Here is a 16,139-nt window from a genome sequence, read left to right as displayed (position 1 = left end):
AAAGAATTCATGTTAGTATCTGCAGCCATGACTTATTCAACTAATAGTTCAGTAATTTTCACACCTGTCAACACCTGCTTTCTTTGGGATTGGAATTATTATATTCTTCTTGAAGTCTGAAGGTATTTTGCCTGTCTCTTACATCTTGCTCACCAGATGGAAGAGTTTTGTCATGGCTGGCTCTCCCAGTGCTATCAGTAGCTCTAACAGAATGTTGTCTACTCCTTCCACCTTTCTGCTTTCTCTTATTTGCTTAGAACTGGTTTTCCATCTGAGCTCTTGGTATTCATACAGGTGATTCTCTTTTCTCCAAAGGTCTCTTTAATTTTCCTGTAGGCAATATCTATCTTACCCCTGGTAATATATGCCTCTACATCCTTACATTTGTCCTCTAGCCATCCCTGCTTAGCCATTTTGCACTTCCTGTCGGTCTCATTTTTGAGACGTTTGTACTCCTTTTTCCCTGTTTCATTTACTGCATTTTTCTATTTTCTCCTTTTATCAATTAAATTAAATATCTCTTCTGTTACCCAAGGATTTCTGCTAGCCATCACCTTTTTACCTACTTGATCCTCTGCTGCCTTCACTATTTCATCTCTTATTCTACTGTATGTCTTTCTCCCTGTATTTGTCAACTGTTCCCTAATGCTCTCTCTGTAACTCTACAAATTGTTGTTCTTTCAGTTTATCCAGGTCCCATCTCCTTAAATTCCCACCTTTTTGTAGTTTCTTCAGTTTTAATATATAGCTCATAACCAACAGATTGTGGTCAGAGTTCACATCTGCCCCTGGAAACGTCTTACAATTTAAAACCTGGTACTTAAATCCCTGTCTTACCATTATGTAATCTATTTGAAACCTTCCAGTGTCTCCATACCTCTTCCACATATATAACCTTCTTTCATGATTCTTAAACTAAGTATTAGGCTATCATTAAGTTATGCCCTGTGCAAAATTCTACCAGGCAGCTTCCTCTTTCATTCCTTACCCCCATTCCACATGAACCCACTACTTTTCCTTCTCTTCTACTGTCAAAGTTCAGTCCCCCATGACTATTAAATTTTTGTCTCCCTTCAGTATCTGAATAATTTCTTTTATCTCTTCATACATCTCCTCAATCTCTTCATTATCTGCAGAGCTATTTGACATATAAACTTGTAGTACTGTGGTAGGCATGGGCTTCATGTCTAACTTGGCTACAATAATGTGTTCACTATGCTGTTCATAGTAGCTTACCTGCGTTCCTATTTTTTCATTCAATATTAAACCTACTTCTGCATTACCCCTATTTGATTTTGTATTTGTTGCTCCTCCTGCCACTGAACTTTACTAATTCCCACTATACCTAACTTTAACCTATCCATTTCCCTTTTTAAATTTTCTAACCTACCTCCCCAAATAAGGGATTTGACATTCCATGCTCTGATTCCTAAGACACCGGTTTTCTTTCTCCTGATAACGATGTCCTCCTGAGTAGTTCCCGCCCAGAGATCCGAATGGGGGATTATTTTACCTCCAGAATATTTTACCCAAGAGGACACTACCATAATTTAACCATACAGTAAAGCTACATGCCCTTGGAAAAAATTGTGGCTGTAGTTTCCCTTTGCTTTCAGCTGTTCACAGTACCATCACAGCAAAGCTGTTTTGGTTAATGTTACAAGGACAGATCAGTCAATCATCCAGACTGTTGCCCCATCAACTACTGAAAAGGCTGCTGCCTCTCTTCAGGAACCACACATTTGTCTGGCCTATCAACAGATACCCCTCCGTTGTGGTTGCACCTGCAGTACGGCTATCAGTATTGCTGATACATGCATGCATGCACGCCTCCCCACTAACAGCAATGTTCCATTGTTAATGGGGGGGGGGGGGGTTCATGTTAGTTATATATGAGTAAAATGCTAGTGTGTAATCTCTTATATTTAACTTCTCTAACCCTGTGTCTGTGTCTGCTATAAGCCTGTTTCCAATATCTGGATTCATGCTGTGGCACCAGGTCGCCAGTGGGCAACACTTCAAATCATCTGTCAATGGCACCTGCATGGGCCAGCGACAAGAGGCTGCCAGCAGTGGGTCACAGGACTTGCACACATGGCAAGGCAGCTGCCGTGCCACCTACTGGAATCCTACTTGTATCAACTCCTATGTTTGTAGTTCATTTGTATTTGGATGAATAAACTGAGGTTAATTGGGGCTGCATTGTTATCTATATCTCAGATTAAGACAATGTGGTTCTCAGATAGGCAAAGGACATCTATTTCTTCAGAGTTCTCTGAATCTTTGAAGCAGACAAGAAGCTCGGATCTTGCGTTATGTGATGGTGGCCCCTCACACATTTTCTGCAAAAGCTCAGGTGACCTATTTCTTTCCCTCTCTTATTTAGGTGTAGGCCATGTCTACTACATACCCATCTCTCAATTGTAGCAACAGACACTGCACTAATGTGTTCCTTAACATTCAGTATGACATCCACCAGAATTGTGAGAGTTTAAAACAGTGGAAACCTGTCTCCAAGATGATAATTGTTTATGGGTGAAAAATATTGCATATTTCAGATTAATACAATTATGAGCAGATTTATGAAAGTTAATGCATACATGACCAAAAGACAATAATTATTAAATGCTAACATGCTGGCTTAAGTTATGTTATTAGTAACTTAGCTGCTGTGTAAAATCCTTAGAATGTTTGTGAGAAACTACAGTATAAAAGGGAAAAGCTGTGAAGAAATAAAGATCTCGAAACAGAGATACATGTATAAACATTTTTATCTTATTTCCTTTGTACGTTTCCAGATTTCAGTTGTAAATGTATTTTAAAAAACTGTGACTTATCCAAATAATAATTAAAAATGTTAATTTCAGACCCAGTCTTGAAACGATTACTATTATGTCTCCATTATTATCAAGTGAGACATCCAATACTGAAGCATTACTCAGTTTATCATCTGTGGTTCATACATACTGCAAGAAGAATAGTGGTTGTGAAAATGCTACTCAAGTACAGGACACTGTCTCACACCTACAAGAACTGGTGCTAAGTGGTTGTCAAAATACAAGAAATAACAAGATTTCATACTCTCAGGTAAAGTGTGAGGAATTGTCATGTATGATGTTAAATATTCATTTTCATACATACATCATATGAGTTACTATAGAACATATATTTTGAGTTAACAAGATGCTGGGAAAACATTAATTTCTTGGTGTAATAATACACAGATATAAAGAATAGAATATTAGATTTATTTTTATTTTATTTACTTGTCAAGTTAAGTAGGACCAAATTGAGGAGCAAATCTGCAAGGTCATGGAATGTGTCAGCACATGAAATTACAACATAAAAGTAATAACAGATAAAAATAAATGTTCATGAAGCCAGAAAAAGTCAGTCCATTAGTTTAAGTAAGCGCAATCAACAATACAGTAAGAATTAGCTTAATTCTTCAAGGAACTCATCAACAGAATAGAAGGAGTGACCCATGAGGAAACCCTTCACTTTTGATTTGAAAGCATGTGGATTACTGCCAAGATTTTTTAATTTATTTTTAAGTGGTAGCTAACTGAAAATGGATGCAGCAGTATACTGCACACCTTTCTGCACAAGAGTTAAGGAAGTCTGATCCAAATGCAGGTTTGATTTCTGCCGAGTATTAACTGAGTGAAAGCTGCTTATTTTTGGGAATAAGCTAATATTGTTAACAAGAAATGTCAGTAAGTAATATAAATATATCGAGAGGACAATGTCAAAATACCCAGACTCGTGAACAGGGGTCGACAAGAGGTTCATGAACTTACACCACTTATTGCCCGAACCACCCATTTCTGAGCCAAAAATATCCTTTTAGAGTGGGAAGAGTTACCCTAAAATATAATACCATATGACGTAAGTGAATGAAAATAAGCAAAGTAGACTAATTTTCATGTCGAACGATCACTCACTTGTGATACTGTTCGAATAGTAAAAATGGCAGTATTAAGTCTTTGAACAAGATCCTGAATGTGGGATTTCCATGACAGCTTACTATCTATCTGAACACCTAGAAATTTGAACTGTTCAGTTTTACTTATCATATGCCCATTCTGTGAAATTAAAACGTCAGGTTTTGTTGACCTGTGTGTTAGAATCTGTAAAAACTGAGTCTTACAGTGATTTAGCATTAGTCTGTTTTCTACAAGCCATGAACTTAGGCCATCTACTGCACTATTTCCAACCGAGCCTATGTTGCAAACAACATCCTTTACTACCAAGCTAGTGTCATCAGCAAACAGAAATTTTTTAGAGCTACCCATAATACTGGAGGGCATATCATTTGTGCAAATAAGGACCAGGAGTGGTCCTAACACTGATCCCTGGGCACCCCGCACTTGACAGTAACCCACTCAGACCCCACATCACAGCCATTATCAACATTGTGAATAATGACATTTTATTGCCTGTTGTTAAAGTAAGAGGTGAAGCAATTGTGAGCTACTCCCATATTCCGTAATGGTCCCACTTCTGGAGCAATATTTTGTGATCAACACAATCAAATGCCTTAGTTAAATAAAAAAATATGCCAAGTGTTCAAAACCTTATGTTTAGCCTATCCAGTACCTCACAGAGAGAAGAGAATATAGCATTTTTAGTTGTTAAATGACTTCTAAAGCTGAACTGTACATTTGATAGCAAATCGTGTGATATAAAATGATCAATTATCATTACATACACAGCCTTTTCAACAACCTTTGCAAACACCGATGGCATAGAAATAGGTCTTCAAATGGTTCGAATGGCTCTGGGCACTACGGGACGTAACATCTGAGGTCATCAGTCTCCTAGAACTTAGAACTACTTAAACCTAACTAATCTAAGGAAAATCACACACATCTGTGCCCGAGCCAGGATTCGAACCTGCGACCGTAGCGGTCACGCGGGTCCAGACTGAAGCGCGTAGAAGTGCTTGGCCACACCGGCCAGCAGAAATAGATCTAAAATTATCTACATTATCCCTTTCTCCCTTTTTATAAAGTGGCTTTACTACTGAGTACTTTAATCGCTCAGGAAACTGACCATTCCTAAAGGAAAAATTACAAATATGGCTGAATACAGGGCTAATATATGCAGGACAATACTTTAATATTCTGCTAGTCACTCCATCATAACCATGAGAGTCTTTAGTCTTCAGTGATTTAATTATTGACTCAATCTCCCTCTTGCCTGTATCACAGAGGGGTATTTCAGAAATCAATCTCAGAAAGGCATTTGCCAAGAAAAATACATGATTTCCTGTAGAAACTAAATTTTTATTTAATTCACCAGCAATGCTCAGAAAATTATTGTTAAATACTGTACAAATATCTGATTTATCAGTAAAAGATATATTTTTACTATGAACTGACTTTATATTGTTGACCTTGTGCTGCTGACCAGACACTTCCTTCACAACTGAGCACATGGTTTTAATTTTATCCTGTGAATTAGCTATTCTATTTGCATACCACATACTATTTGCCTTTCTAATAACATTTTTAAGCACCTTACAATACTGTTTGTAATGGGCTACTGTAGCTTGATTGTGACTACTTCTAACATTTTGATGTAATTCCCGCTTTGTTCTGCAAGATATCCTTATCCCACTAGTCAGCCACCCGGGCTGCCTATTACTGCTAGTATCCCGTTTGGAATGTTCCAATGGAAAGCAAATCTGAAAGAGCATGAGAAATGTGTCACGGAAACCATTGTATTCATCACATATGTTCTACATCTACATCCATACTCCGCAAGCCACCTGATGGTGTGTGGCGGAGGGTACCCTGAGTACCTCTATCAGTTCTCCCTTCTATTCCAGTCTCGTATTGTTTGTGGAAAGAAGAATTGTTGGTGTGCTTCTGTGTGGGCTCTAATCTCTCTGATTTTATCCTCACGGTCTCTTCGTGAGATATACGTAGGAGGGAGCAATATACTGCTTGACTCTTTGGTGAAGGTATGTTCTCGAAACTTTAACAAAAGCCCATACCAAGCTACTGAGCGTCTCTCCTGCAGAGTCTTCCACTGGAGTTTATCTATCATCTTTCACTTTTGCGATTACTAAATGATCCTGTAATGAAGCGCGCTGCTCTCCGTTGGATTTTCTCTATCTCTTCTATCAACGCTATCTGGTACGGATCCCACACTGATGAGCAGTATTCAAGCAGTGGGTGAACAAGCATACTGTAACCTACTTCCTTTGTTTTCAGATTGCATTTCCTTAGGATTCTTCCAATGAATCTCAGCCTGGCATCTGCTTTACCGACGATCAACTTTATATGATCATTCCATTTTAAATCACTCCTAATGCATACTCCCAGATAATTTATGGAATTAACTGCTTCCAGTTGCTGACCTGCTATTTTTTAGCTAAATGATAAGGGATCTATCTTTCTGTGTGTTCGCAGCACATTACACTTGTCTACATTGAGATTGAATTGCTATTCCCTGCACCATGCGTCAATTCGCTGCAGATCCTCCTGCATTTCAATACAATTTTCCATTGTTACAACCTCTCGATACACCACAGCATCATCTGCAAAGAGCCTCAGTGAACTTCCAATGTCATCCACAAGCTCATTTATGTATATTGTGAATAGCAAATGTCCTATGACACTCCCCTGCGGCACACCTGAAATCACTCTTACTTCGGAAGACTTCTCTCCATTGAGAATGACATGCTGTGTTCTGTTATCTAGGAACTCTTCAATCCAATCACACAATTGGTCTGATAGTCCATATGCTGTTACTTTGTTCATTAAACGACTGTGGGGGACTGTATCGAATGCCTTGCGGAAGTCAAGAAACACGGCATCTACCTGTGAACCCATGTCTATGGCCCTCTGAGTCTCGTGGACGAATAGCGCGAGCTGGGTTTCACACAACTGCCTTTTTTGAAACCCATGCTGATTCCTACAGAGTAGATTTCTAGTCTCCAGAAAAGTCATTATACTCGAACATAATATGTGTTCCAAAATTCTACAACTAATCGACGTTAGAGATATAGGTCTTTAGTTCTGCACATGTGTTCGACGTCTATTCTTGAAAACGGGGATGACCTGTGCCCTTTTCCAATCCTTTGGAATGCCACGCTCTTCTAGAGACCTACGGTACACTGCTGCAAGAAGGGGGGCAAGTTCCTTCGCGTACTCTGTGTAAAATCGAACTGGTATCCCATCAGGTCCAGCGGCCTTTCCTCTTTTGAGCGATTTTAATTGTTTCCCTATCCCTCTGTTGTCTATTTTGATATCTACCGTTTTGTCATCTGTGCGACAATCTAGAGAAGGAACTACAGTGCAGTCTTCCTCTGTGAAACAGCTTTGGAAAAAGACATTTAGTATTTCGGCCTTTAGTCTGTCATCCTCTGTTTCAGTACCATTTTGGTCACAGAGTGCCTAGACATTTTGTTTTGATCCACCTACCGCTTTGACATAAGACCAAAATATCTTAGGATTTTCTCCCAAGTCAGTACATAGAACTTTACTTTCGAATTCATTGAACGCGTCTCGCATAGCCCTCCTCACACTACATTTCGCTTCGTGTAATTTTTGTTTGTCTGCAAGGCTTTGGCTATGTTTATGTTTGCTGTGAAGTTCCCTTTGCTTCCACAGCAGTTTTCTAACTCGGTTGTTGTACCACGGTGGCTCGGCACTATAAACACCCTGTCACTCTTGTTCCTTGACAAGGTATAAAAGACTCTCTATTGCTGTTGGATTAACTTTCCTACATAGTTTGTAATTAAATATGACATTGTTTTGAGTACAAAAGCCTTTTAGTGTGAAAAATTTGTGCATCATTGTCTCAAAGGTCACTCACACTTTTACTAACAAAATGCCCATCTAGTAATGAGGAATGAATAAACATATTGTCTATGGCTGCAGTATTGTTCCCCTGCACCCTAGTTGGAAAAAAACACAGTCTGCATCAGATCATATGAATTTAGGAGATCCACCAACAACATTTTTCTTGCACCATCACATACAAAATTTATATTGAAGGAACCACATATAACTAGTTTGTCGTACTTCCTACGAAGTGAATCAAGAACCATCTAGCTTGAGCAGAAATGCTCTGAAGTTGAAGTTAGGGGACCTATAAACAACAACAATGAGAAGTTTAATTTCACTAAATTCAACTACCCCTGCACATTATTCAAATATCTGTTCAGTGCAGTGTCGTGATAAGTCTATTGACTCAAATGGAATACTGTTTTTTACGTACATAGCCATTGTCCCACCCCGCAAGGAGCTCCTTGAAAAACATCCATCTAATCTGTATCCTTGTAAAGGAAGCCTCTGAATTGTCAAATTATTTAAGTGATGCTCCGATATACCAATAATTTCAGTCAACATCTATAAGCAGTTCACTAACTTTATCTCTAATGCCTCTTATATTTTGATGAAATATCCTAATTCCTTCTCTACTTGGGAACGTTACATCCTTGGAAGGTGAGCCCTTAGTTAGAGGTTTAGATTAAGCAATTATACCTATCAGCTGACTTCAATCTAAAAAATGTGCAGCTCTGACACCAACTACTATAGGAATTTTTCCATGAGTGACCCCACCACCACTACCACCACCCACTACACTGTGACCAATAAGCTTAACCAGCCCCCCCTTCCCATACCTATTGAGGTGCAGGCCATGCCTAGTGAAACCCGATCTACTGATAGACCCAACTGGCACCACTGGGATGTGACCCATGCCCTCTGCCATCAGCACTCTCCCCAGCCCCATGTTAATGTGCCTAACAGCCACATTAAGGTGAGGCCAATAATGATGCTGAAACAGTTGCACAAAATGCACGTTAGTGCCACCAGTTTGAGTAGCTATCTTTACCAGGTCACCCCCTACATCATATTCCCCATCCCTATCAAGACTGTTCGCTGCTTCACTCACTATCACTACCTGATCCTCCTTCATAAAATTCCTACATATCTCCCCTATGCTGTCAGTCACTTGGGCCAGCCCTGCACTAGGCTTCACAATGCTGGTGACCTGGTACTCACGCCCCAACACTTCCTGCAACTCCTGGCCCACACCTCTACAATGAGAACTACCTAGCAGCAGAACCTTCTCCTTTCTGCTAGACTTTGAAACTAACCTAGGCCCCCTTATTGCTGAGGACTGATGCATGTTCCCTACATCTACAGCTACATGAGGCTCCTCTCCACTCAACTCTGACAGTTGGTCAAATCTATTGCATACATGCAAAGTAAAACTGTCTGCATACCTCCTCTTCCTAGCTGCCTTCTTGCCAACTGCCAGTTCCCATTCCTCACAACTCTTCACGCTATCGACTTCCTCCTTTGTGCATTGTAACTGCACCTGAAGGGCACAGATCTTACTCTCCTGCTCCTCTGTCAACTTATTTCTACTACAGATTCTGCATTCCCAGGAAGGGAGCTCACTAAAATGACCATTGGCTTCCCCACTGCATTCCCTCCAGTGAAAATACTTTGAACAAATCCCGTACTGCAACCCACTACTCACAAACCTACGACAGAGCCCACACTTCTCACTCATGGTAAAATTTCACAGTTAATGAAAAAAGCTATACGTCTGTAAAAGTTCAGTTACACAAGTAGAACTATTTATAGAACTAACAATAATGGTCTCAAAATTCTCTGCCTACTAAGAAAGTAACTACTTGTATTAATACTACTACACCACAGCTAATACCAATACCAACAAAACTTCACAAAATTATTATCTAAAACCAAAAAATTCAAATGGCCACTGGGACACTAAAAGAAGTTAAAACACTAAATGAAAATTTTACTGAAATATTTCACTAGAAACAATAAGAAACATCACTTGAAAACTAAAGCAAGAAATTTACTAAACGACTTCAATGCACAGAAAACTGAAAAACACAGTGAGCGAACGATTCCAAAAGTTTGTTAAATCATTATTTTGCCACAAAGGGCATGAAACACCTCTGAAAATTATTACATTTAATAACTGTATAACAGTGCACAAATAAGTTTGTCAGTACTTAGCTTTATAACCACTACAGCTGCAATGCACACTGCAAAATTCGCCACATGTGAAATTTAATATTAACAAAGCTTATAATTTTGTAAGGTGTACTCATCCATTTGCTTTATATCTGCTGCTGCCACAAGCTCATGTTGTCAACTGTAACATGGTTTCTAAACCATGAATGATCAATACAAACATTTCGTTTCAGAGCCTTTATTCTAAATCACGTCATAATTATACTGACATGCTTACAACACTGACGCACATCTTACTTAAGCAATTACCTACTTCTTGCAAAATATCTTCTAAGACACTGCTCCCCACTAACATTTACACCATTCTGATTATTTACGTCGACTTCCCTGTTGTCCTCCATATTAACAAAGATAACGAAAAATTTTCAAACAAAAAATAACTAAATAAATAAAAATAAAATTTGCACTTACAGTACTTTTCTTCTTCTATACTTTTTTGATTACTTCAGTTTACCTCATTTTTGGCAATTATCATTACGTTCTTCGTATTGTAGTGCTGCAGATTACTGTCTCATTGTTTTTTCATGCAACCCTCAAATACAATATAGAATTCCAAACTTTTTTCTGAAACAAAATGTAAGATTAATTTACAGAATCATGACATATTTCAGCTCCATTCACCACAGATTTGGAGACAAACACTGAAGAGGGAGAATGGGGATGGGAGAAAGTGAGAGAGAGGGGGGCAGGAAGGATGGCAAACAGAAATAGAAAAGAAAGGTGGACAGTTAAGAAAAAATGGAGGGGCAAAGTACACATAGCTAATGCAATGTAAGAACGGATGAGTAGAAAGTGCTTAGTACTAGTCTGCAAGTCAGTCCACATATTTGAAGTTTGGAACCACTGGTGCTAATGGAGGTTCTGAATGCCACAAGTATTGAAACAAGTGCTCAGGTTCCTGTTGTATTTGGTAGCATAGTCAACAGTAATTGGACTTGGCAGCTTGGTGGGTCAAGTTGATATAATATGTTGATTGAAATTTGCATCTGTTTGGAGGTCAGTTGGTAGACTACATGTGTGCCCTCACATTATAGGAATATTAGTAGAATGGTTGAAAAATTTGTTGGGAGAAATGAGATTTTGTGAATTTTGATTCATTTTCTGCACATGAATTGGTGTAGAAAATTATATATTCTAATCATTTGCACCACTGCCTGACATTGGTAGAAGAAGTAATTTTTTTGGATCATTAGCACAAGTGAAGTGGTGACCAATGAGAACATAAGAACAGTATTACTCTAGTTTGTATGGCTGACATAACAGACAAGGTATCACATTTTATTCTTCATTACAGGTAAAACTGTATGGTTTTAGGGAGGGTTCAGGCTGTATTTTGTCTAAAACTGAAAAACGTTTCAGTGAAATAACTGACACCTTTTACCAGAGTCCTTCCCTTTTCATGGGCTATTGAAAGTGATAAAAGATTGTAAATTACTTAAATTTACAAACAAACTACAGTTACTTCAACACCTACGTAGATAAAGGAAAGGTATGAGCTTTAACTGTGCAAAACATATCAATCTTTTTTGTGTATAATTACTTATTAAACACAAATTGGGCACCTTTAATGAAATGGATGTGTGTGCTACAAGTATATAAAGCTGGGCTAAGTCACTCACTAATGAAACAAGATCAGTGATGACAATTTTATTCTCTTAAACGATCAAAACTATGCAAAGCAGATGATTCAGACACTTATTTGAGTGGCAGAAAAATCATTATTTTGTGGAAAGTTCATTAAAAGATGAATTTTTGAGTAAAATACATTGGGGAGCTCAAAAGTTAATGAAAGATAGTCAGACTTTAACTAAATATAAAAGGACCAGTATCACAGTTACACAAAGATGGAACAGTGAATTAGCCTCAACTTTGTTGATGGAACCTTTCTGGAATTTACTTCCAATCATTTAGGGAAACTTCAGATAACTTACATCAAAATAATCTGATGAGCATTTGAACCAAGTTTCTTGACACAGTATTATCAAAAGAACAGACTGCTACTTGTCATATAGAGGAGCTATTGTGTTGCAGACAGGCACACTAAAAAACTGATTATGCCAAAGCCCTTCTTCTTAAGTAGACAACATGTGCACATTCAAGCAAGCACAACTCACACAAACATGACCACAGTCTCTGGACACAGAGGCCAGACTGCGAGTAACTATGTGTGAAGGGAGTAGCAATCTGTGTGTTGGGGGTAAGGGAGAGGCTGGGGCAAGGGTGGGAAGGGATAACAGGGTAGAGGTGGGGGATGGTAAAGTGCTGCTTGGGAGAACATGCGGGGAAGTGTGGAAGTCATGAGGACAGGGTAGGACAGCTATGTTCAATCTGGAGGTCAGACAGGAAGGAGGAGGAGGGGGGGAATCAGGAAAGGAGAGAAGTAGAGGAAGGTGTGTGTGTGTGGGGGGGATTGAGAGTGAGAGAGAGAGAGACTAGAGGGTGCATTGGTGGAATAGAAGCCTGTGTGCTGCTGGAGTGGTATCCGGGAAGGGGATAGGTGGGTGAAGGACAGGAACTAAGGAAGACTGAGGCCAGGGAGGTTATGAGAACTTAGGAGACTTAAGATATAGTTAAATTCCTAGATTTGTATGTATTGTTTTACTGTAGAATTTCCTTGCATATAGAGTGTGTCCCATGAAGGATTTGACAGGAATGATCATTCAAAGCAAAGGAGGGCTTTTAGACATGGCCTCTAAAATTCATATATTAAGAGCTATGAGCACATATTCATCTTTGGTACTGTGAAACAGATCTCTTCTACTGGAGGATGAAGAAGTGCTCATAGCTCTTTATGTATACATTTTAGAGCACATCTTTACTAGGCTATTTTGCTTCACTCCCATCATATCCCTCAATATTGTCCATTTCTCTGGGGACAACCTGTATATTTTATTGATGCAGAATTGTAATTCTCATTTGGTTGCATGTAATTCAGACTACGGTGCCTTTACTACAACTTTGTAAATTTCTGGAATAAAAACTGCCACTCATTTTTGGTTTACATCATGATTTTAAACCCTTGCATTGATTTTCGTGGATATTGTCATTTGAATTATTTATATTTATTTTTTCAACAAATTGCCTTTCAACTACAGGAATGTAGATTTAGCATGAAGTAATGTACATTCTTCCTTGTATTTTACCAAAAATATTGATCTCAAATTTCATATTGTGCATAAAGTAATATAGCCTGTTTCCAACACTGATTCCATTAGCGTATCTATCCGCGTTGTACAAGGTGATTTACTAACTGTAGAATTTTTTGAGTGGGAAATAATGCAGTCTAAGATAAGAAAAGTTGTTCCAAAATTGTAAGCCCAGTCCATACCTTATTGCAATACCTATTAATGTTTAATAATAAAAAATCTTCATAGATTTAAAAACTAAATTATAATGCAGCTACAAAGACTACACCTACTGAAGATCTTCAAAATCATTCCAGTTTGGATGTATATATGACAACATTACAGGAAACACTGTCAAATTAAGTAAATATCCCTGGACTTCTTATATGAAAGTCACAAGCATTCTAGATATTTCATAAAGATGGCATTTCATCCAAGTCAGTTTTCACAGGAAGTCTCGTTATGCATTCATGAACATTGTACACTAAATTATCTGGGGATCCATTATATCAAAACTCCTCTTCTTCTTCTTCTTCTTCTTCTTCTTCTTCTTCTGCTTTTACGGCCTCATTGGACCACTTCAGTCAATCATTTCTGGTCCTCTTCTTTGGTATTTTCCCCTTCCGAGTGGCCCAGTATCTCTTCATTCGTTCCGATGCTTTTCGTCGTTCCTTATCTGTAAATACCCTTTTCATTGTATGTCGTTTGTCAATTTTTGGTTTAAATCTTATTTCTGTGTCCCTCAACTTCTTTAAATTTGGCGTTTTGTTCTGCAAATCATCCAGAGTTATTTCCAGTTCTTCCATATCCTCTCTTATTTCCTTAAGCCATCCTCCTTGTTGTTTCAAATTCCAGAGTTTCTCAATAATGTTCCTTGATAATCTGGTTTCTGGTGTCCTCAGAATGTGACCACAAAAAGAGATCCTTTTCTTTTGTATAGTATCAGTGATGGGCTCCAGTTCTCTGTATACCACTTCATTTGGAACTATCCACCATTGCCCAGCTTTTTGATATTTCTTATTTATGCATGTTCTAGCAATTCTTCTCTCTACTTTTAAAATTTTGTCAATTCTGTTTTTCTGGGTGACTTTAAAAAGAGTTTCACTTCCGTATGTAACCTCTGGTTGAACCACCGTCTTGTAATGTTTTAATTTTGTTTTAATTGATAGACATTTTTTATTGTACGTAGACCATGTTAGTTTTTGAGCTTTTATCATTTTATTAGTTCTTACTCGCCATGCAGGTTTCTCGTCCAATTTATGTGTTATAATTTCACCCAGGTATTTAAATTGTTTCACTATTTTAATTTCCCTATTGTTCACTGTGATGTGATCTATTATAAGTGGATGCGTTACCATTATTTCAGTCTTTTCAAATGATATCTGGAGTCCTAATTTTTGTGCTATATTTTGTAAGCTTGTTATTTGTTTCGTGGCTTCCTGAATATTATTAGCTAGTAATGCTAGGTCATCAGCAAATCCCAAGCAATTTAGGTTTATTTTATCTTTCTTAGTTCCAATTTTAATATTCATAGGATTTTCCTTGTACCATTCTCTCATTACATATTCAAGAGCACAATTGAATAGCAATGGTGATAAACAATCTCCCTGTCTCAATCCTGTTTTACTCGTAAATGGTTCAGATATTTCTCCTCTAAATTTTACTTTGGATTTGGTGTTTGTTAAGGTTAACTGTATCATTTTTATTAATTTAGGATGAAGTCCAAAATTCCTTAATATTTTCATCATTGAAGATCTATGGATGCAATCATACGCCTTTTTGAAATCTGCAAAGGTTATGACTAGTTGTTTTTGCCTTCTTTTGTAGACATCCATAACTAACTTCAAGGTGATTATCTGTTCTGGGCAGCTTCTCCAGGATCTAAATCCTCCTTGATATTCTCCCAGTTCCAGTTCTAATTGATCTTTACAGCGGTTGTATAGTATTCTTGACATGATCTTATACGTGCAGTCCAAAAGGGAAATTCCTCTATAGTTGTCTGGATTTGATTTTTCTCCTTTCTTATGTAATGGATGTATTATAGCAGTAGTCCAATTTTCCGGTAATTTCTCTTCATTCCAGATTTTTACTATGCATTGGTGTAATGCTATCTTTACTGGTTCTGCTGCATATTTCCAAAGTTCAGCAAACGTTTGATCTTCTCCACTTGCTTTGTAGTTTTTGAGTTCTTTCAATGCTCTGTAGACCTCATTTATTGTAGGTGGATTTATATTTTCTGCTGGTGTTTTAATTGGGGTTTCTGTGTTTATCTGAAGAAGTTCTGGGGGATCTTCACAATTTAGTAACTTGTTAAATGTTTCTGCTAGAATTTCTGTATTTTTACTATTGCTATGGGCTAGGTTATTATCTTTATCTTTTAACATTAATGTTGGAGGATCATATCTTTGTAATTGTCTGCCAAATATTTTGTAATAGTCTCTTGAGTTTGTTTTTTCACTATTTGTTTCTATCATTAGAAGTATATCGTTTTGGTACTGATGTTTAACTCTCCTTATTATTTTTTGTGTTGTCTTCCTTTGTTTTGTGAGTTCCAAATATGATTTTTCTGTTTTTTCATTTTGATGCCTTAACCAGGCTTGGTGTCGATCCAACACTGCTTCATCACATTCATTGTTCCACCACTGGTGTTTTTTCCTTGGATTTATAGGGGCAACTTGTTCAGCTACTTGTTTCAATTATATGGGATATAAGACTGTTAAGTGGAAAACCTCCCAGTAACTGGTGGAATGCATATCTGAAAACTGGATGTTCACTGTTACAATTCATTTCAGAAAAAGATATAGTTCCTATTTTCATGCTACCAACAATGGATGCTTATATATTAACTGAATTTTGTTTGTTTTAAAAGGAAAATTCACTTGAGCAAACTAAAACCACTATTAGACAGAATGGATGGTAAGAACTTATTTTCAGGGGGTGAAACACCCAACTACTGCTGATAAATACGTTTAAAAGTAGAAAG

General features: G+C 37.8%; 1 protein-coding gene across 1 annotated transcript in view; it reads left to right on the top strand.

Annotated features, from left to right (window-relative positions):
- The window catches only part of LOC126469699 (apolipophorins), a 738,135-nt gene that overhangs the window by 69,377 nt on the left and 652,619 nt on the right, over positions 1–16,139 (top strand). Inside the window, exon 9 of the mRNA XM_050096873.1 lies at positions 2,868–3,087. Coding sequence (XP_049952830.1) covers positions 2,868–3,087 — 220 coding nt within the window. The remainder of the gene's footprint in view (positions 1–2,867; positions 3,088–16,139) is intronic.

The sequence above is a fragment of the Schistocerca serialis genome, chromosome 3 (genome assembly GCF_023864345.2).
Source record: "Schistocerca serialis cubense isolate TAMUIC-IGC-003099 chromosome 3, iqSchSeri2.2, whole genome shotgun sequence".
Lineage (NCBI taxonomy): Eukaryota > Metazoa > Arthropoda > Insecta > Orthoptera > Acrididae > Schistocerca > Schistocerca serialis.
This window is presented reverse-complemented; position numbering and strand designations above follow the sequence as displayed.